Genomic DNA, 22,718 nt, shown 5'->3' with positions numbered 1-22,718 from the left:
ACTGTAGCTTGCTAATCTGTGCTATGTTATAGGAAACAAGAAGAGAATGAGGGAGACAGAAAACACACACACACAGAGAGAGAGAGAGAGAGAGAGAGACAGACAGAGAGAGAGAGAGAGGAGAGAGGGAGATAGAGGAGAAAGAGAGAGTTATCTTCTTATTCAAGTAGCTGCAAATATATATTTTAGGCTTTTAAAAAATAATAATTTAGGCTTTTTTATTTGTTTGTTTCCTAACTAATACTTTTATCATTGCACTTATAGTCAAGAGCAAAAATTCTAATGTGGCTTCAAAGGTGCTGAATGAGCTGTCTGACTTCTGCCTACCTTCTAGTTCCCCTTTTTACCGCTCTTCCTTCCTTTCACCATATACTAACTCTTCTGGACTTCGTTCAGTTCTTCAAAGATGCTGAACTCCTTTCTGCCTGAGATCCTCACACCTTGTCTTTGCTCCTCTGACCCTATCTTATTAACAACTATTGGTTCTTCAGATTTTAACTCTGGGTCATCCATCTCAAGCAGTTTGTTCCCTACCACCACCACCACTACCACCGCCACTCTGTATAATTTTATCAGGTTTCATTGTTAAATGGTTTGATATCACTTTATTGTTGTCCTTTTTTGGTGAAATAATTTTACATTAAAAATATATATGAAGTATAAAATATTATTACAAATCATTATATACCCCCAATCCAGTTTAAGAAATACAATTATACTAATACCATTTAGTAAGGCATGGTGGTCAACTGGAGATTCTGTTTTCTAGCCTCTTGTGCAGCTGGTTGTGGTCATGTGATTACATACAGTTTTACAGCAGTTGTACATTTCTCTAAACAGTATATTATTTAGTTTTACACATCTGTGAATATTGTTAAAATGTTGCCATTTTTTCTCTTTCATTTTTTGCTTTTGTACTCAGTATTATGTTTTTGAGATATTTCTGTGTTAATAGGAAGACACTATTTCATTCATTTCCCATTTATTTCCTATGTAAGTTCAATTTGATGGAATTATGATATTCTATGTCATTACTATGCCTATATGCATTGTTTTATTTGTGGACATTTGGCTTATTTCTAGTTATACATACACACACACCCATATGTTATGTGTATATATACACATACTGATGTGTTTGTGATTTGTGTAGATATGCAGATTAGAAATATTGCTGTCATGAATATTATAGTAAAGTAGAATGATTTTCAACCCAATCTTGCATGAGGGTTCAATTGTGACTAACTATTTGCACAGAAAACTTTTTTTTCTTCCATTTAGAGTCAAGACTATCACAAATTATTCTTTGACCCTTCCCTTTGAGGGGACCTTTTCTAAGATGGTAAAACTGCTATCGTTTGATTTGGAAAATCTCAGTTATTAATTAGATTTCTCCGCTGAGAAGGGAATTGGCTTATGGACGGTTGTGAATATCTAATCTGGTTCATTTTGTAGTTAGTATTGTAATTCCACTTGACATTTTGAAGCCAATTGATATTGTATAAGCAGTCTGTTGGCCATTCCTACCAAATTTCTGTAGAGATTGTCTGAAAACTCTGGCTGTTTTCAAGTTTAAATATATTTAAAATTACTCCTTGCTGGAGTAATAATTCCATTTTCAAATTTAATTTACAAAGATTCTATGTAGATCAAAAAATTTCACACACGAAGATATGATCTTAACTTTTAGCAGTAACCATGAAATGTGCTTTGTTCAGCCACAAGTTTTTAAAAAGTGTCCTTTTTGATATTATTCTGGGTGTTTTAAAATCTATTTTTAGTGATGCAAGTCTATAGTAATGTAGCAAATTTGGTTTTCAATATTTTTTCAAGTATGCAGCAAAAGGTGAATGCTTTTTTTAAAAGTAACATTCAATTAGACTTTCGTGGTGAATCAAACACCCCATTTGCTGGCCATTAAAGCATCCCCAAGTGGTGTGGGAATTTTGGAGGTAGGGGTAATTAAAGTCCATGAAACACTTGGATTGAGGTCTCAGATGGGCAGCAGGAATTATAATACCTGTTACTCTATGTGAAAGTTGATAAAAAGCAGCAGTCCGGAACACTAATTGAAGTCACTAAGGGACTTGGTTCTGTGTGTGGAAAGAAGAGGGACTCGAGACCAATCTGACTTCACATACTGACTCTACTGCTGTTACTAGATGTGTGACCATCTAATGTGTTATTAGACCTTCAGTTTTCTCATCTGTAAATGGCGAATAATAATACTTATTTCATAGGATACTTACGAGGATCAGTTTTAATAATAAATTTGGAAGATCTAGAACAGAGCCTGGCACACAGTAGGCATCAACAGCAGTCATATGGCTTCTATGACATAGCAACTAAACCAAATTTTTTTTATGAAGGAGAGATATCAAAGAGCTTTTATAATAGTAGAGAGATTTTATGATGAACTTAAATAAATAGATTTTAATGTTTTTATATTTTGCAATAATTGTAACATAGATACAATTTATTTAGGGTGAAATTTGATCAAATAATGACTAAATGTTTCTTAATGTAACATAACCACTTTATTTTCCTTGAACAGTAGCCCTTTAGAAAGAAAACGATATAGCTAGATCCTTACTTTGTTTTACTAAAATATAGTCCAATTGGATTAAAGATTTAAATGTTAAAACTTTTTAAAGTAAGGGCAAAATATATTGGAATAAACTTGCATATATTTTTGTGTGACAATAGTTTGGCTATGCAGGGCATAATGTCTAGACACCAGAAATGGAAAGATAAGTCTGACTGAAACCAGTGGCAAATCCATATAGGTCTGCAGCAAACTCGATGCTTGCCTTCTTGGAGGAAAGAATTCAGCCAAGGGGCAGAAGTAGGTTTAAGGCAGAGGGAGAGACCAAGGCAAGTTTTAAGATTGAGAGTTTATTTAAAATGCTTTAGAGCAGGAATGAAAGGAAGCAATGTACACTTGGAAGCGGGCCAAGCACGTGACTTGAGAGATCCAAGTTCTCTGTTCAGCCTTTGACTTGGGGTTTTACACATTAGCATGGTTCTAGGGTTTCCATTTCTCTTTTCTTGACTCTTCTTTTGTGGTAGGCTGTCCACATGCACAGTGGCCCTCCAGCACTGGGGAGGGGCTGCATGCACAGTGTGTTTACTGAAGCTGTGCACATGTTCATTTGAGGTGCTTTCCCTTACCAGTAGTGCATTCCCAGAGGAAGGTTATGTACCAGTTAAACACCACCATTTTGCCTCTTAGTGCACATGCTTGAGCCCACTCGTTCAACTCCTAACATCACCAGCTCAGGTGTTTTCTACCTATCGGGATACTGTCTTTCACTGGCACTGGCTGCAGCCAATTATCATTTCAGAGCGACAGTTTAGCAACCACTAGGCCATCAACTAATGTTTGCTTGACATTCCTGGGGAGATGGTCCTCTCCTGCACTGTTCATGTCTGACTAACTACCTACTGTAACATGACAACAGGTATTTTAGAATTTATAAACTGCGTAAATGAATTCCAAAGTCAAGAACAAATTGGGAACATTTTTGGTGGCAAATATGATGAGAAAATGGCCATTACTCTAGTATACAAAGAGCTACTGCAAATAAATTTAAAAACACTACTTCGATTTCAAAATTGACAAAACTGAATAGACCAGAAAAATCAATACAAACAAACAATAAATATTTAAAGCATGCTCATCCACACTCATGATTTTTATAATACAAATTAATATGGCATTTTTCAACTATCCAAATATTAGCCAATACTCATTTAATAGTTTATAGTTTTGGCATGTGTGTGGTGAAGCAGGCACATCTATTCACTTGCTGGTACTGTAAATTGCTGGAATGAAATATGGAATATGTATACCAAAATTTAAAATGTACATACCTCTGCCAGTAATTCATTTACTTAATAAACTCAAAGCTGTATGCATTTAAGAATTTTCTTTGCAGGATTGGCCACACGGATTTTGACAAAAAAATCTTAGGTAAATCTGAATCTTCATGATAGAGAAACAGTAAAATTAATAAAATTAGTTATATCCTTAACATAGTGTGCTATTAGCTGTTTAAAAAAATAGGAGAGAACTATAATATGCAAATATTGAATGATTTGCAAGTATTTTAATGTGAAAAAAGTAATATGTAAACAATTTTTACTGTAAACATATATATATGCAGAGAAAAAATAATTATAAGTGTGGATATAGGGTACATATTAGAAATTTTTCTGGAAAGAATGTTTTTAAATGTTGAGAGTAGAATTAGCGATTTCAGTGTGGAATAGCAGGAAGGAAGGAATAATACCCATTAATGATTTCCTGAACTATTTGAAAGTTCTCCTCTGTTCATGTATGTTTTACTTTAATTTTTAAAAATTAATGCAGTCAATATGATGATAAAAATGTACAAATTATAAAGGACTAAAATTAAATTAAATGTCATTAGGATCCAGCAGATTATTTTAGGTATTGGAAAACATGTACAATATGCTCTTGAAAGGGAACTGTCAAAACGACATTCTGGAGGTGAAATGATGCATGCATTTGTGTCTAATGAGCTTTATTTTCCCCCAGACAAAGTCAAAGGAAGATCAAGAGCAGGGACCCACTTTGACTCAGCCCGGAGACGGAGTCGAGCAGTCCTTTATCACATCTCTGGGCACCTGCAAAGAAGAGAAAAGAACAAATTGAAAATAAATAACGTAGGTGGTATGTGTGTACAGGACGAATGCTAGTGTTTCCCCTGGTGGCAATGTTTGACTCGTTAAAGAAAGGCCTCAATTACCCATTTACTGGCTTGCCTACATTTTTTTTTCCACTTTGGTTTGTGCTTTTCTATATAGAACAAACTGGAAAAGGTCAGCAGTCATGAGGCATTTCTATAATAAAAGTGCTTAATCATAGTGTTATCACAGCATAGAGATTAGAATATTATTGCAGTGAAGTAAATATGGTACTAGGGACACTGCAAATGGGGACACACTGGTTACATTTTATGAAACAAAAATGATGCAGCAAGTCATATTACACATTCATAGTTTATTGGTTAAAATTTCTCAAATTTAATTTTAGTTCCATCGTTTTGCACATTATCTAGTTCTACAAATGCTTTTATCCAGGAGAAACATGACCAAATCAAAGCCATTACGCCACTAAAAAACTTTCATTATATATAAAACACAGTTGAAAATTTCACAGTAAAACACTGGATTTACAATTGCATACCATACATTAAACAATTTTGGAAAGTCACACTTTTAGTAAATTATAATAGAGTTGCTTTCTGAAATATGGTGTCTCTCTGTCAAAGCCACAACAAATAACTATGCCTGTATAAGGTGATTCTTTCCAATTTTACATGGCATATATCCTCCAGGATTTCACACTGAATTTTGTAACTGGTTCTTAGCACTAAGAGACTTCACTGAGAAACCTAGAACAATATCTATTTAGTTGTAGATAGTCAGAGTTTTAAAATGATGTTAATGTCATTAATTTGCCTTATGGAATCATCAAAACATATATGGGGGGTTGTGTGACCATAGGTGGCAGATTAAATACCAGCATCTAACTTGCCAATGACAAGAAAAAGTCACATGAAATGACCAGATCTATTTTGGAATTGATTTAAGATCCAGAAGTTCTGGGAGTTAACGACAGAGGGGGGATACTTTGGCATTTTATTTTTAACATAGCAAGCTCAAGGACTACCTAATCTGACATACACATACACATGCTTTGATAAAACAGGACCATTCATCAGACATACAAAGTATTCATTTCTCTGATTGTAGTGAACAAAGAAAGATGTATGAACCCAGGGTGAGGAGCGAGATTTGACATGAACGTGCTGCAAACCTGGCTCTACTTCAGTGCAACTTTCTGGAAGCCAAAACAAGATGTTTTGAATCATTTGTCCTCCCAGGACCATCAACCATGTCTGTGCTGGTCTGCCATGTACCACTGTGGAGGGTCACATTTTGATTTTTTTTTTTTTTTGGTCCTAATTCAATATAAAGGTTCTCTAGGGATACGTGTGCCCTAGTGTTATATTGATTTCCTGGGAATCCAGGGAGAGGCTTGAAACAGTACACACCACTTGATCTATGGATCCTTCCACTGGTGCCTATTTACATCCCCTTTCAGTTACCAAGTCAGCCTTAGTGACATAAGCAAGTTATAGGAAGAAACAAAGGTAACTACATCTGGGCTTGATTCCATGCAAACCAACCAGCAAAGCACCTAAACAAATATTATCCACAGATTCTGTAAGGCTGAAAGCTGACACTATCTAGCTTTTAGTGGAGAATTTAAACGTAGTAAGAATTAGTGCTTTAAAATGCATTTGCTGGGCATGCTATTTTTCCCTTTAGATTTAACAAAGTACAAAGCAGTACTTAAAAATATGATTTCAAAAAAAGTATAACTCCCATTACTTAGCTAATTTGCTTAATTGCCATTCATTTAAGAAATACAAACATCAAGGTAGAGTATTAAAATAATACATAGTAATTTAAGACGCCTAATCAGCACAGTGACTCTAATACTACAGGTAATACTACAGGTAATATCTAATACTACAGGTAATATCTTATTCCTGAAGCAAAGTATGGAATCAGGAATTGCCCTGTTCACCTGTTCACCATCTCCTTTCAGGAATAACAGAGTAGAATGGCTAAATGGCAGATAGAAGGAAGACAGAAGGGAGAAGAGGAAATGACTTGTATAGTTTATTAAATAAACAAATTTTCTGGAAATTCTGGCTGTAATAACATTTGCACACACAAAAAATAATTCTTAACATTTTATAGTCGTTTGCTATTTACAAATTCCTTTTACTTAAATCATATTATTTGATTCTCATAGAAGCCAGTACTAGGTCTGATTTTTATTAGTCCCATTTTAATGATGGAAAAAACTCAACTTATTAGAAGCAGCAGTTGTGGTACCCAATCTTTAATCTTCTAATTCAAAGCCACTGTGCTTCTGACTCTTACCTTGCTGTTTCTCAGATACAGTTCTGTGGAACAGGAATATATGCTTCAGCCATAGTCAAATGAACTCATCAGGTCATCAGCAGGTTTGGGAATCAAGATGCAACATATTTTAGTCTGGCTCTAACTTTGCCTGGTATACCTTGAAAAAGGTGTTTTCAAATTCTACCTTCCTTAATTTGTTATTCTGTCAATCAAATAAGAATGAGATGATGCAAATGTTTCCAACACGAAGAAATGTTAAAGATCACACTAGAGCCTTGGAAGCTTGAAAGGAGAGTGCTACAAATGCGTATTTCCGGCAGGGGACAGTGGTAATCATCAAAGGCATACACTGGCTTTAGATTACTCACTGAAATGACTGTAGAAATATTTTCACATTCTCTTGCTCATTCAGATGATAGCTTCAAAGGAACTATTGCAAAAATAGTTTAGGAAACAATTACCTTAATTAGGCACTGGAGTTAACTATTTTGTTGGTGTCACAGGTTAGAGGTTAAACATCTAAAACACCATTGGTACTAAAGAAATATGATTGAAGATTAATAAGTAAGATAAACCTAACATCTAGAGTAGACAAACTCCATGTTTGACAGTTACGAATAACATGTCTTCTTCCCTGCTTCCTGCTAAAAAGCATAATTTTACAACTGTGTAGAATTTTTCTTTACAATTTTAAGTATTTTTTTCATTTGAAAGGATTTTGATAAAACGTTACAAAAACTGGTGGAAGAGGAGGAGCATCTATTTTTTTTCACTCAGGTGATTATGTAAAGATGTTTGCAGGATTTGAGTTAACAACATTTCAAAATTTAAATCTAATCTCAAATGCATTGAATTCTCAGTATCTTTTAAAAATATTTTTAAAATATGTTCTAAGTAGCTTACAAAATGAAACCATGTGATTTATTTTCGGATTTGTACAGAAAAGTGATATATTGCTGAACTTTTGTGACAGAATCCCTAATGCTTCATTATCAGCATAATCAAAAACAAAAGCAAAAACTTCACTTTTTAGTTTTCCCAAATCATTACCCCTGGATATCGATGTTCCCTCAAACACTGTAAAATTTTAATTTCTGTAATATGATAGGAAAAATTTATGTGGATAGAAAATGAGATATTTCCCATGGCTTCTGATAACTCTTTATTGTAGTAAATATTCAGGGAAAATTTGGATTAGAATCAATCATGTTGTTATAACTAGAAGTGTTTATCAATAGTGGGAAGATTAATGGTTACAGACCTCAATTCCCTCTTCCAATGTAACAGACTGAATTTTTATGAGAAGCCCAACAGGGCTACTTCGTCTCCTCTTCTCTGTTTTATGCCAAAGTCTACCTTTGGAACTGGTTTCTTCAAACCAGAGAATGAGGCAAAGGAGACAGGATGAATATCAGGGAATTGTATGAAACATAGATGCAGTGGCAGATGGGCATCTAAGGACCATCTGGAAATAGTTTAACAGTGACCCACCACGAAGTGCTGACATTATGAGATGCCTGTGTGGGTTGAGTGAGAATATTAACAGGAAGTGGAAACATGGGTTGAAAATACCTACCAAAGAGAAATGCCAGACAGGGGTGCATTAATATCAAGGTAGCAAAACTATTCAATCACTGACAGTCACCACTTAGAGCTAGATGTCCCTGATGTTTCTGAACCTTTCTTGAATCCTCAGGTACTTCAGGATCCCTGAACACTTCACATTAATCTGCCCTTCCCTCAATGAGTGAGACAGGCACAACATAGTGACCTACAAGTAATATATATTCTGGAATTTTTAACTGCTCTGTTAATTCAACTAAACTTTCAAATATAAGTTTCCATTACCTATCTTGGATTTCTCATTAATTGAGGTCAAAGCAAGGTCTGCAAGTATCTGGTCACAGGCTTGTCAAATTTCCACACATGCTATTGTTGGGCCTCCCTTTGTCTTCTAGCAACAAGGGAATTGTTCATCAATTTGAACTGCATTCAAAGCGAAGTGCTTTTGCAGTTATCAAAAACTCCAGCTATTCTGCATTTAGTCAATTGCACAGTGAACACTGGCTTTCTCCTCCCCTGACTTGAATAATAACTCTTAAGTAACTGTTTCTTACTTTACCATCTGAACAATGTCTGGTGCATGTCAGACTGCATCTGTGTCTATCAAGGTAATGAGGTTTGGGTTCCCAACTTCACCAACAGCCACAATGCAAAAAATGAAAGTAGTTAGCATGACTTAGCTATATTTGGAAAGAAATGTAAACTGTTTACAATATATTATTGGTCATATATCTATTCTTTTTGGAAAGAAAGATACCATTGCTGTCATGAGTAAAATATCAGGTCAAATGTAGTCTTTAGATAATGACTGTCATCAGAAATCTATAAGTATACAGAATGTTCCCATGACAATAGGAATGTAAATATAGCTTTGTGTTTATAATGTGTGTAGGATTACATGTAACTGTGAATGTTTTTTGATGACATCTTAGGTAATGGTCTTTTTTATTTTTTAATGAACAAAATCTGGGTTACTCACTTAGCTTCATGACTAAACTCTGCATATTCCTGTTCCTTATAACAAAGATCTCTGCTCAGTTTTAGATGTTTAGATGTTTTGCATCACCAACTTTTAAAAGTCACTTGTAAGATATTGCATTGTGTAGTGAATGATCCTTCTCACAAAAGTGTATGTTTCAAACTATGTAAACCTTGTTTCTAATGTTGTGTTTCTCCTTTCTCTCCTTTTGGTCTTCATCCACAGAATGTTTTTGTAGATAAACCAGCATTTCCGGAGTATAAAGTTTCTGATGCTAAAAAGTCCAAATTCATACTTTTGCATTTTAGCACTTTTAAAGCTGGCTGGGACTGGCTTATTTTGTTGGCAACGTTTTATGTTGCTGTGACTGTACCTTACAACGTTTGCTTTATTGGCAATGACGACCTATCCACAACTCGGAGCACAACTGTCAGTGACATTGCAGTGGAGATCCTTTTTATTATAGGTAAGAACAAACAGCTGCTTTCTAGGATATTTGCATATGGGAAGTGAAGTGTGTTCCAGATTTTTCTGACATGAATTTGAACTAAGATCCATTTGCATGGGCGTGATTCAGCCTCTGATGCAAATTTTGGAGAAGCGCATACTGTATTTGGATTTCTGAAAATTGCCTCTTCCAACTTTTCCTGTTCCTTTATTCAAACAGATCTAAACTGATCTCCTGTGTTTCTATACTTATTTCATCCAAAATGGGCTAAAAAAGATTTAACAGCTGCTTTGTTTGTGTTCTCACATCCTTCATGATCTTAAACTTGTAGGGTCAGAGATGGGATTTGGCAAAAACCCACCAGTGGTGTTGTGACAGTGGTCCACTCCTTGACGTGGTTCTTTCTCCATGCCCTTCCGTGCCCTTTCAGCACGTTGATGGTTTCAATAGGTGACCTGGTTGCAGAAACAAAGCGTTACATAAGCCTTGCAGTAAATCTGGAGAAGCAGTGAGTATCTGATTTTAATTAAAGAAAAGGCCCCAAAGGATGTTTGTTAAGAGAATTTATCCCTAGAATATTGGGTACCTCAGTTGAAGCTGCATCTGTGCCAATTTTGTAAGCCTTTTCCTATTTTCCTGTCCTTTAAATCTTCATCTTGTTTAGACCAAAGCCTAGCTTTAGCTTGCTCATTCTAGGACAGATTCCGGGTCTTTAAGTCCCTGACTTAAAGTCAACAGGGACTTAAACTTAACTTAAAGTCTGTTAAGTCAACAGATTGACTCCCTGTTGAATTATTGACTGTCATTAGCAGCTGATACCTGCTTCTTTCCTTGGTCATGTTGATAGAGGGCTATATTCTTACTGTAAAGATGAGAGAATGTTTGAAAACATTACCATGCAGGTATGTGAACACAGGAGTAAGAAATGGATCTTAAAATTTCAAAGAAAAATAAATAAATAAGTGAGGCACATCAAAACCTTGGTTCAATGGTGGTGGTAGTTGTTTTTTTTTTTTTTTTTTTTTTTTTTTTTGGTTGTTTTTTTCTCAGTGAAGCTGTGACATCTTTGAGGTTAGAGTGAGTTTTCTTGTTGAATGTCAGCACGTTTGCTTTGGATGAGTTTGTGTGCTCTTGGTATGGCTTGCCATCATTATTAACATTGTATCTACTGGGCACATCCTTCAGAGCCTTGATAGGACCCCTGCTGTCACCCCAGAAGTGGTAGCTGTAGTGTGTTTAGGCCACTAGATGGCAATGTTGTCTAGTTAGGCAGATGGCAAATTTATTTTTAATTTTTTAATTTTAAAATATAGCTATCCTTTATTAGAAAGTTGTAACCATAAAGGGATCTGTTAAATAATGGTTAAATGGAAAATAACATTCCAGTTTGAACAAAAATTTAAAATGAAAATGGTAGACAAATTGGGTGTGTCTACGGTTTTGTATCCTTTCACTTTGCCAACATTTGACGTCTTCTTCCACCCACCCATGATGCACACATAAATTAACATCCTAAAAACACTCTCCATGACCTGGTCAAAATTCTCAAGAATTTGGGCAGTCACTCAACATGTCTAAGCCTTCATTTTTTGTAGTAACAATTGCATAGGGTTTCATGAAATAATAGATGTAAGTATCTGCTTAACAAATATTTCATCATCTTATTATTGTTATTTACAACTTTGTTATTAGGTTAAGTTATATCTTGAACTTTCCTTTCCATTCTTCCTGGTTCTTAGATATTTGAAATTCTTTGGCCTTAGAAGCCACTTCTGTTACTGTGTGTTCATTAACAGATGATGACTTATTTACTCCCATAAAAACTCATACTTTTGAAGGAGATATTTTAAAAGTTTTTGTTTATTTCGTTTTAAGGCTGCTTTTCTCTACTAAACCAATGGAGACTCTTTTGCTCCCCTGATAGCAACCCCTAAATTCTTCTGTGTTTTTTATTACTGTCATTTCTGCTGTTCTTCAGGCAGCAAGATGGTTCTCCCAGTAGGCAATATCCATCCCTTACTAGCTACATGACAAAGGAATGAAAACCCATTCCAATTTTTTTGGAGTTTACTTTCTGCAAAGATTCGTTTAGGATTTGAAATTTTGGTCTGCAAGCAGTTCTAGTGTGACTCCTGCCTGAAATCCCTTGTTGATGGACTTATTTTTATAAGCAGTAAAAACTTTCCTGTTCTTTCCTGGTGTTATCTGCTTGCTCTTTCTTTTGAATGAGTTTAAGCATATCTACAATTATAGCATATTTAGAAAAATGACTTAAATTAATATTTCTCTGTTTCCCCCAAACCTTTATTCTATAAAATACTTCAAAAAGGTGGCCTAACAGTGATCATTGACAAGTAAGTTAAAATACTGGGGACAAAATAGTTGCCTGTAATATTGTATCTTTATAATGTGAAGGTAGTGTTCATACCATTTAATATTTGTTAAATTACTGCAGACTTAAACTTCCCTGTCTGACAGCTTTGAAGAGAGTAATCCTTCTCCTAGCATGGAGTTTGAGATCTGAGAATGAACAGACTGCCTCCTCAAGTGGGTCCCTGATCCCGGAGTAGCCTAAATGGGAGATACCTCCCAGTAGGGGCTGACTGACACCTCATATTGCCAGGTGCCCCTCTGAGACGAAGCTTCCAGAGGAAGGATCAAGCAGAAACATTTGCCATTCTTCAATATTTGTGTTCTGCAGCCTCTGCTGGTGATACCCAGGCAAACAGGATCTGGAGTGGACCGCCAGAAAACTCCAACAGGCCTGCAGCTTAGGGTCCTGACTGTTAGAAGGAAAACTAACAAACAGAAAGGACATCCACACCAAAACCCCATCTGTACATCACCATCGTCAAGCACCAAAGGTAGATAAAACCACAAAGATGGGGAAAAAACAGAGCAGAAAAGTTGAAAATTCTAAAAAATCAGAGCATCTCTTCTCCTCCAAAGGAACGCAACTCCTTGCCAGCAATGGAACAAACCTGGATGGAGAATGACTTTGACAAGTTGAGAGAAGAAGGCTTCAGACGATTGGTAATAACAAACTTCTCTGAGCTAAAGGAGGATGTTCAAACCAATTGCAAAGCCAATAGAAAACCTTGAAAAACTATTAGATGAATGGCTAACTAGAATAAACAGCTTAGAGAAGACCATAAATGACCTGATGGAGCTGAAACCATGGCACAAGAACTATGTGCTGCATGCACAAGCTTGCAGTAGTTGATTCAATCAACTGGAAGAAAGTGTATCAGTGATTGAAGATCAGATGAATGAAATGATGCAAGAAGAGAAGTTTAGAGAAAAAAGAGGTAAAAGAAATGAACAAAGCCTCCAAGAAAGATGGGACTATATGAAAAGACCAAATCTATGCCTGATTGGTGTACCTGGAAGTAATGGGGAGAATGGAACCAAGTTGGAAAACACTCTTCAGGATATTATCCAGGAGAACTTCCCCAACGTAGCAAGGCAGGCCAACATTCAAATTTATGAAATACACAGAATGCCTACAAAGATACTCCTCAAGAAGAGCAACTCCAAGACACATAATTATCAGATTCACCAAATATGAAATGAAGAAAAAAATGTTAAGGGCAGCCAGAGAGAAAGGTAGGGTTACCCACAAAAGGAAGCCCATCAGACTAACAGCAGACCTCTCAGCAGAAACACTACAGGCCAGAAGAGAGTGGGGGCCAATATTTAATATTCTTAAACAAAAGAATTTGCAACCCAGAATTGCATATCCAGCCAAACTAAGCTTCATCAGTGAAGGAGAAATAAAATCATTTACAGACAAGCAAATGCTGAGAGATTTTGTCACTACCAGGCCTGCCTTACAAGAGCTCCTGAAGGAAGCACTAAAAACATGGAAAGGAACAACTGGAACCACCCACTGCAAACACATGCCAAATTATAAAGACCATCAATGCTAGGTGGAAACAGTATCAACTAACGAGCAAAATAACCAGTTAACATCCTACTTACAGGATCAAATTCACATGTAACAATATTAGCCTTAAATGTAAATGGGCTAAATGGTCAAATTAAAAGACACAGACTGGCAAATTGGATAAAGAGTAAAGACCCATCAGTGTGCTGTATTCAGGAGACCCATCTCACATGCAGAGACACATATAGGCTCAAAATAAAAGGATGGAGAAAGATCTACCAAGCAAATGGAAAACAAAAAATGGCAGGGGTTGCAATCCTAGTCTCTGATAAAACAGACTTTAAACCAACAAAGATCAAAAAAGACAGAGAAGGGCATTACATAATGGTAAAGGGATCAATGCAACAAGAAGAGCTAACTAGCCTACATATATATGCACCCAATACAGGAGAACCCAGATTCATAAAGCAAGTCCTTAGGGACTTAAAAAGAGACTTAGACTCCCACACAATAATAATGGGAGATTTTAACACACCACTGTCAACGTTAGATCAACAAGACAGAAAGTTAAAAAGGATATCCAGGAATTGAACTCAGCTCTGCACCAAATGGACCTAATAGACATCTGCAGAACTCTCCACCCCAAATCAGTAGAATATACATTCTTCTCAGCACCACATCACACTTATTCAAAAATTGACCACATAGTTGGAAGTAAAGCACTCCTCAGCAAATGTAAAAGAACAGAAATTATAACAAGCTGTCTTTCAGTCCACAGTGCAATCAAACTAGAACTCAGGATTAAGAAATCAATCAAAACCACTCAACTACATAGGTACTGAACAACCTGGTCCTAAATGACTACTGGGTACATAACAAAATGAAGACTGAAGTAAAGATGTTCTTTGAAACCAATGAGAACAAAGATACAACATACCAGAATCTCTGGGACACATTTAAAGCAGTGTGTAGAGGGAAATTTATAGCACTAAATGCCCACAAGAGAAAGCAGGAAAGATCCAAAATTGACACCCTAATATCACAATTAAAATAACTAGAGAAGCAAGAGCAAACACATTCAAAAGCCAGCAGAAGGCAAGAAATAACCAAGATCAGAGCAGAACTGAAGGAGATAGAGACACAAAAAACCCTTCAAAAAATCAATGAATCCAGGAGCTGATTTTTTGAAAAGATCAACAAAATTGATAGACCACTAGCAAGAGTAATAAAGAAGAAAAGAGGGAAGAATCAAATAGATGCAATGAAAAATGATAAAGGGGATATCAATACAGAGAATACTGTAAAAATCTCTATGCAAATAAACTAGAAAATCTAGAAGAAATGGATAAATTCCTGGACCCATACACCCTCCCAAGACTAAACCAGGAAGAAGTTGAATCCCTGAATAGACCAATAACAGGCTATGAAATTCAGGCAATAATGAATACCCTACCAACCAAAAAAAGTCCAGGACCAGACGGATTCACAACCGAATTCTACCAGAGGTACAAGGAGGAGCTGGTACCATTCCTTCTGAAACTATTCCAATCAACAGAAAAAGAGGGAATCCTCCCTAACTCATATTATGAAGCTAAACATCATCCTGATACCAAAGTCTGGCAGAGACACAACAAAAAAAGAGAATTTTAGACCAATATCCCTGATGAACATCAATGTAAAAATCCTCAATAAAATACTGGCAAGCCGAATCCAGCAGCACATCAAAAACCTTATCCACCACAATCAAGTGGGCTTCATCCCTGGGATGCAATGCTGGTTCAATGTATGCAAAACAATAAACATAATCCATCACATAAACAGAACAAAAGACAAAAACCACATGATTATCTCAATAGATGCAGAAAAGGCCTTCAACAAAACTCAACGGCCCTTCATGCTAAAAGCTCTCAATAAACTAGGTATTGATAGGACGTATCTCAAAAAAAAAAAGGTGCTATTTATGACAAACCCACCCTCAAAATCATACTGAATGGGCAAAAACTGGAAGCATTCCCCCTCTCTCTCCACTCCTATTCAACATAGTGTTGGAAGTTCTGGCCAGGGCAATCGGGCAGGAGAAAGAAATAAAGGCTACTCAATTAGAAAAAGAAGCAGTCAGATTGTCCCTGTTTGCAGATGACATGATTGTATATTTAGAAAACCCCATCGTCTCAGTCCAAAATCTCCTTCAGCTGATAAGCAACTTCAGCAAAGTCTCCAGATACAAAATCAATGTGCAAAAATCACAAGCATTCCTATACACCAATAACAGAAAAACAGAGAGCCAAATCATGAGTGAACTCCCATTCACAATTGCTTCAAATAGAATAAAATACCTAGGAATCCAACTTACAAGGGATGTGAAGGACCTCTTCAAGGAGAACTACAAACCGCTGCTCAACGAAATAAAAGAGGACACAAACAAATGGAAGAACATTCCATGCTCATGGATAGGAACAATCAATATTGTGAAAATGGCCATACTGCCCAAGGTAATTTATAGATTCAGTGCCATCCCCATCAAGCTACCAATGACTTTCTTCACAGAATTGGAAAACAACTACTTTAAAGTTCATGTGTAACCAAAAAAGAGCCTGCATTGTCACGACAATCCTAAACCAAAAGAACAAAGCTGGAGGCATCATGCCACCTGACTTCAAACTATACTACAAGGCCTACAGTAACCAAAACAGAGGGATACTGGTACCAAAACAGAGATATAGACCGATGGAACAGAACAGAGCCCTCAGAAATAATACTACACATCTACAACCATCTGATATTTGACAAACTTGACAAAAACAAGAGATGGGGAAAGGATTCCCCATTTAATAAATGGTACTGGGAAAACTGGCTAGCCATATGTAGAAAGTGGAAACTGGATCCCTTCCTTACACCTTATACAAAAAATTAATTCAAGATGGATTAAATACTTAAATGTTAGACATAAAACCATAAAAACCCTAGAAGAAAACCTAGGCAATATCATTCAGGTCATAGGCATGGGCAAAGACTTCATGACTAAAATACCAAAGCAATGGCAACAAAAGCCAAAATTGACAAATGAGATCTAATTAAACTAAAGAACTTCTGCACAGCAAAATAAACTATCATCAGAGTGAACAGGCAACCTACAGAATGGGAGAAAAAATTTACAATCTACCCTTCTGACAAAGGGCTAATATCCAGAATCTACAAAGAACTCAAACAAATTTACAAGAAAAAAATCAAACAACCCCATCAAAAAGTGGGCAAAGGATATGAAAAGACACTTCTCAAAAGAAGGCATTTATGCATCCCACAGACACATGAAAAAATTCTCATCATCACTGGCCGTCAGAGAAATGCAAATCAAAACCACAATGAAATACCATCTCACACCAGTTAGAATGGCGATCATTAAAAAGTCAGGAAACAACAGGTGCTGGAGAGGATGTGTAGAAATAGGAACACTTTTACACTGTTGGTGGGACTGTAAACTAGTTCAACAATTGTGGAAGACAGTGTGGTGATTCCTCAAAGATCTAGAACTAGAAATACCATATGACCCAGCCATCTCATTACTGGGTATATACCCAAAGGATTATAAATCATGCTGCTATAAAGACACATGCACACACATATGTTTATTGTGGCACTATTCACAATAGCAAAGACTTGGAACCAACCCAAATGTCCATCAATAATAGATTGGATTAAGAAAATGAGGCACATATGCACCATGGAATATGATGCAGCCATCAAAAAACGATGAGTTCGTGTCCTTTGTTGGGTCATAGATGAAGCTGGAAACCATCATTCTGAGCAAACTATCTCAAGGACAGAAAACCAAACACCGCATGTTCTCACTTATAGGTGGGAATTGAACAATGAGAACACTTGGACACAGGAGGGGAACATCACACACCAGGGCCTGTCGTGGGGTGAGGGGAAGGGTGAGGGATAGGATTAAGTGATATACCTAATGTAAATGACGAGTTAATGCATGCAGCACACCAACATGGCACATGTATACATATTTAACAAACATGCATGTTGTGCACATGTACCCTAGAAATTAAAGTACAACAAAATATATATATTTATTAAATTAATATGTGTGCTAAAATTTACATGTATATTTATATACTGTTTATTTTCTGTTTCTGGAATAGTATTATTAGTTTGACATCTTATAATCAATTAGGGCAGAATTGTTAAAAAGTAGTGCAAAAAAGGTCTGGGAAGGAAAGGTGTTCATAGAACTACAAGAGGATGTTTTAAAAAATATTTTGGAATTTATGTCAACTCCATACAAAAATATAAGGCAGCATGATTACTTTAAAGTGAGAAATAATTCAAATGTTTCATGAAGAAAGGACCCACAGTCAAATTTCGAGGTGATATATCTCTTTGGGAGAGTCACAACACACTTTGGCTTTGTAGGTCTTCTAAGAAGTTTATGATAAAGAAATTTATTTAAATACGATTAATCCGGCATCTCTCAAATTTATTTTTACCTCAGAACTCATTCTTTCCCAGACCACTTAGTAATGCTCTTTTGGGAAGATAGATTCAGAAACATTCTTCCCATATAGATTCACCATAAAGCAAGTGTCTGATTGTAAATTATGCTAGTCAAAACTTAAATATGAATGGTGAATCTGCAATTCTATGAAGAAAGTCATTGGTAGCTTAATGGGGATGGCATTGAGTCTATAAATTACCTTGGGCAGTATGGCCATTTTCACGATATTGATTCTTCCTATCCATGAGCATGGAAGTTTCTTCCATTCGTTTGTGTCCTCTTTTATTTCGTTGAGCAGTGGTTTGTAGTTCTCCTTGAAGAGGTCCTTCACATCCCTTGTAAGTTGGATTCCTAGGTATTTTATTCTCTTTGAAGCAATTGTGAATGGAAGTTCATTCATGATTTGGATATCTGTCTGCTTTTAGTGTATAAGAATGCTTGTGATTTTTGCATATTGATATTGTACCCTGAGACGTTGCTGAAGTTGCTTATCAGCTTAAGGAGATTTTGGGCTGAGACGATGGGGTTTTCTAAATATACAATCATGTCATCTGCAAACAGGGACAATTTGACTGCTTCTTTTCCTAATTGAATACCCTTTATTTCTTTCTCTTGCCTGATGGCGCTGGCCAGAACTTCCAACACTATGTTGAATAGGAGTGGTGAGAGAGGGCATCCCTGTCTTGTGCCCATTTTTAAGGGGAATGCTTCCAGTTTTTGCCCAGTTAGTATGATATTGGCTATGGGTTTGTCATAAATAGCTCTTATTATTTTGAGATACATTCTGTCAGTACCAAATTTATTGAGAGTTTTTAGCATGAAGGGCTGTTGAATTTTGTCAAAGGCCTTTTCTGCATCTATTGAGATAATCATGTGGGTTTCGTCTTTGGTTCTGTTTATATGCTGGATTACGTTTATTGATTTGCATATGTTGAACCAACCTTGCATCCCAGGGATGAAGCCCACTTGATCCATGGTGGATAAGCTGTTTGATGTGCTGCTGGATTTGGTTTGCCAGTATTTTATTGATTTGGTTTGCCAGTATTTTATTGCATCGATGTTTATCAGTTATATTGGTCTAAAATTCTCTTTCTTTGTTGTGTCTCTGCCAGGCTTTGGTATCAGGATGATGTTGGCATCATAAAATAAGTTAGGGAGGATTCCCTCTTTTTCTATTGATTGGAATCGTTTCAGAAGGAATAGTACCAGCTCCTCCTTGTACCTCTGGTAGAATTCGGTTGTGAATCCGTCTGGTCCTGGACTCTTTTTGGTTGGTAGGCTATTAATTGTTGCCTCAATTTCAAAGCCTGCTATTGGTCTATTCAGGGACTCACCCTCTTCTGGTTTAGTCTTGGGAGAGTGTAAGTGTCCAGGAATTTATCCATTTCTTCTAGGTTTTCTAGTTTATTTGCATAGAGGTGTTTATAGTTTTCTCTGATGGTAGTTTGTATCTCTGTGGGATCGGTGGTGATATCCCCTTTATCATTTTTTATTGTGTCTATTTGATTCTTCTCTCTTTTCTTCTTTATTACTCTTGCTAGTGGTCTATCAATTTTGTTGATCTTTTCAAAAAACCAGCTCCTGGATTCATTGATGTTTTGAAGGGTTTTTGTGTCTCTATCTCCTTCAGTTGTACTCTGATCTTAGTTATTTCTTGCCTTCTTCTAGCTTTTGAATGTGTTTGCTCTTGCTTCTCTAGTTCTTTTAATTGTGGTGTTAGGGTGTCAATTTTAGATTTTCCTGCTTTCTTTTGTGGGCATTTAGTGCTATAAATTTCCCTCTACACACTGTTTTAAATGTGTCCCAGAGATTCTGGTATGTTGTGTCTTTGTTCTCATTGGTTTCAAAGAACATCTTTACTTCAGTCTTCATTTTGTTATGTACCCAGTAGTCATTCAGGAGCAGATTTTTCAGTTTCCATGTAGTTGAGCGGTTTTGATTGAGTTTCTTAATCCTGAGTTCTAGTTTGATTGCACTGTGGTCTGAGAGACAGTTTGTTATAATTTCTGTTCTTTTACATTTGCTGAGGAGTGCTTTACTTCCAACTATGTGGTCAACTTTGGAATAAGTGCAATGTGGTGCTGAGAAGAATGTATATTCTGCTGATTTGGGGTGGAGAGTTCTGTAGATGTCTATTAGGTCTGCTTGGTGCGGAGTTGAGTTCAATTCCTGGATATCCTTGTTAACTTTCTGTCTCGTTGATCTGTCTAATATTGACAGTGGTGTGTTAAAATCTCCCATTATTATTGTGTGAGAGTCTAAGTCTCTTTTTAAGTCTCTAAGGACTTGCTTTATGAATCTGGGTGCTCCTATATTGGGTGCATATATATGTAGGATAGTTAGCTCTTCTTGTTGCATTGATCCCTTTACCATCATGTAATGGCATTCTTTGTCTCTTTTGATCTTTGTTGGTTTAAAGTCTGTTTTATCAGAGAGTAGGTTTGCAACGCCTGCCTTTTTTTGTTTTCCATTTGCTTGGTAGATCTTCCTCCATCCCTTTATTTTCAGCCTATGTGTGTCTCTGCATGTGAGATGGGTCTCCTGAATACAGCACACTGATGGGTCTTGACTCTTTATCCAATTTGCCAGTCTGTGTCTTTTAATTCGACCATTTAGCCCATTTACATTTAAGCTTAATATTGTTATGTGTGAACTTGATCCTGTAAGTAGGATGTTAGCTGGTTATTTTGTTTGCTAGTTGATGCAGTTTCTTCCTAGCAATGATGGTCTTTACATTTTGGCATATTTTTGCAGTGGCTGCTACTGGTTGTTCCTTTCCATGTTTAGTGCTTCCTTCAGGAGCTCTTGTAGGGCAGGCCTGGTGGTGACAAAATCTCTAAGCATTTGCTTGTCTCTAAAGGATTTTATTTCTCCTTCACTTGAAGCTTAGTTTGCCTGGATATGAAATTCTTGGCTGAAAATTCTTTTGTTTAAGTATGTTGAATATTGGCCCCCACTCTCTTCTGGCCTGTAGTGTTTCTGCCAAGAGGTCTACTGTTAGTCTGATGGGCTTCCCTTTGTGGGTAACCTGACCTTTCTCTCTGGCTGCCCTTAACATTTTTTCCTTCAATTCAACTTTGGTGAATCTGACAATTCTGTGTCTTGGAGTTGCTCTTCTCAAGGAGTATCTTTGTGGTGTTCTCTGTATTTCCTGAATTTGAATGTTGGCCTGCCTTGCTACTTTGGGGAAGTTCTCCTGGATAATATCCTGAAGAGTGTTTTCCAACTTGGTTCCATTCTCCCCATCATTTTGAGGCACACCAATCAGACGTCGATTTGGTCTTTTCTCATAATCCCATATTTCTTGGAGTCTTTGTTCATTTCTTTTTACTCTTTTTTTCTCTAAACTTGTCTTCTCGCTTCATTTCATTCATTTGATCTTCAATCACTGATACTCTTTCTTCCAGTTGATCAAGTTGGTTACTGAAGCTTGTGCATTTGTCACATAGTTCTCATGTCATGGTTTTCATCTCTATCAGGTCATTTATTGATTCTTTGCATTGGGTATTCTAGTTATCCATTTGTCAAATCTTTTTTCAAGGTTTTTAGTTTATTTGCACTGGGTTCATAGTTCCTCCTTTAGTTCTCAGAAGTTTGATCGACTGAAGCCTTCTTCTCTCCACTAGTCAAAGTCATTCTCCGTCCAGATTTGTTCCGTTGCTGGCGAGTAGCTGCATTCCTTTGGAGGGGGAGATGCGCTCTGATTTTCTGGATTTTCAGCTTTTCTGCACTGCTTTTTCCCCATCTTTGTGGTTTTATCTACCTTTGGTCTTTGATCATGGTGACATACAGATGGGGTTTTGGTGTGGATGTCCTTTCTGTTTGTTAATTTTCCTTCTAACAGTCAGGACCCTCAGCTACAGGTCTGTTGGAGTTTGCTTGACGTCCACTCCAGACCCTGTTTGCCTGCGTATCAGCAGCTGAGGCTGCAAAAGAGAGAATGTTGCTGAACAGCAAGTGTTACTGTCGGATTGTTCCTCTGGAAGCTTCATCTCAGGTGTACCCGGCCGTATGACATGTGAGGTGTCTGTCTGCCCCTAGTGGGGGACGTCTCCCAGTTAGGCTACTTGGGGGTCAGGGACCCACTTGAGCAGGCAGTGTGTCCATTCTCAGATCTCAAACTCCTTGCTGGGAGAACCACTACTCTCCTCAAAGCTGTCAGACAGGGACTTTTACATCTGCAGAGGTTTCTGCTGCTTGTTGTTTAGCTATGCCCTGTCCCCAGAGGTGGAGTCTACAGAGGCAGGCAGGCCTCCTTCAGCTGCAGTGGGCTCAACCCAGTTCGAGCTTCCTGGCTGCTTTGTTTACCTACTTAAGCCTGAGCAGTGGCAGGCGCCCCTCTCCCAGCCTAGCTGCCGCCTTGCAGTTA

At 36.9% G+C, this 22,718-nt stretch overlaps 1 protein-coding gene across 1 annotated transcript in view; it reads left to right on the top strand.

Annotated features, from left to right (window-relative positions):
* The window catches only part of KCNH8 (potassium voltage-gated channel subfamily H member 8), a 380,589-nt gene that overhangs the window by 194,568 nt on the left and 163,303 nt on the right, over positions 1 to 22,718 (top strand). The window contains 2 exon segments of the mRNA NM_001261509.1: positions 4,562 to 4,689; positions 9,734 to 9,974. Of these exon segments, the coding sequence (NP_001248438.1) occupies positions 4,562 to 4,689; positions 9,734 to 9,974 (369 nt within the window).

The sequence above is a fragment of the Macaca mulatta genome, chromosome 2 (assembly GCF_049350105.2).
Source record: "Macaca mulatta isolate MMU2019108-1 chromosome 2, T2T-MMU8v2.0, whole genome shotgun sequence".
Taxonomy (NCBI): domain Eukaryota; kingdom Metazoa; phylum Chordata; class Mammalia; order Primates; family Cercopithecidae; genus Macaca; species Macaca mulatta.
This window is presented reverse-complemented; position numbering and strand designations above follow the sequence as displayed.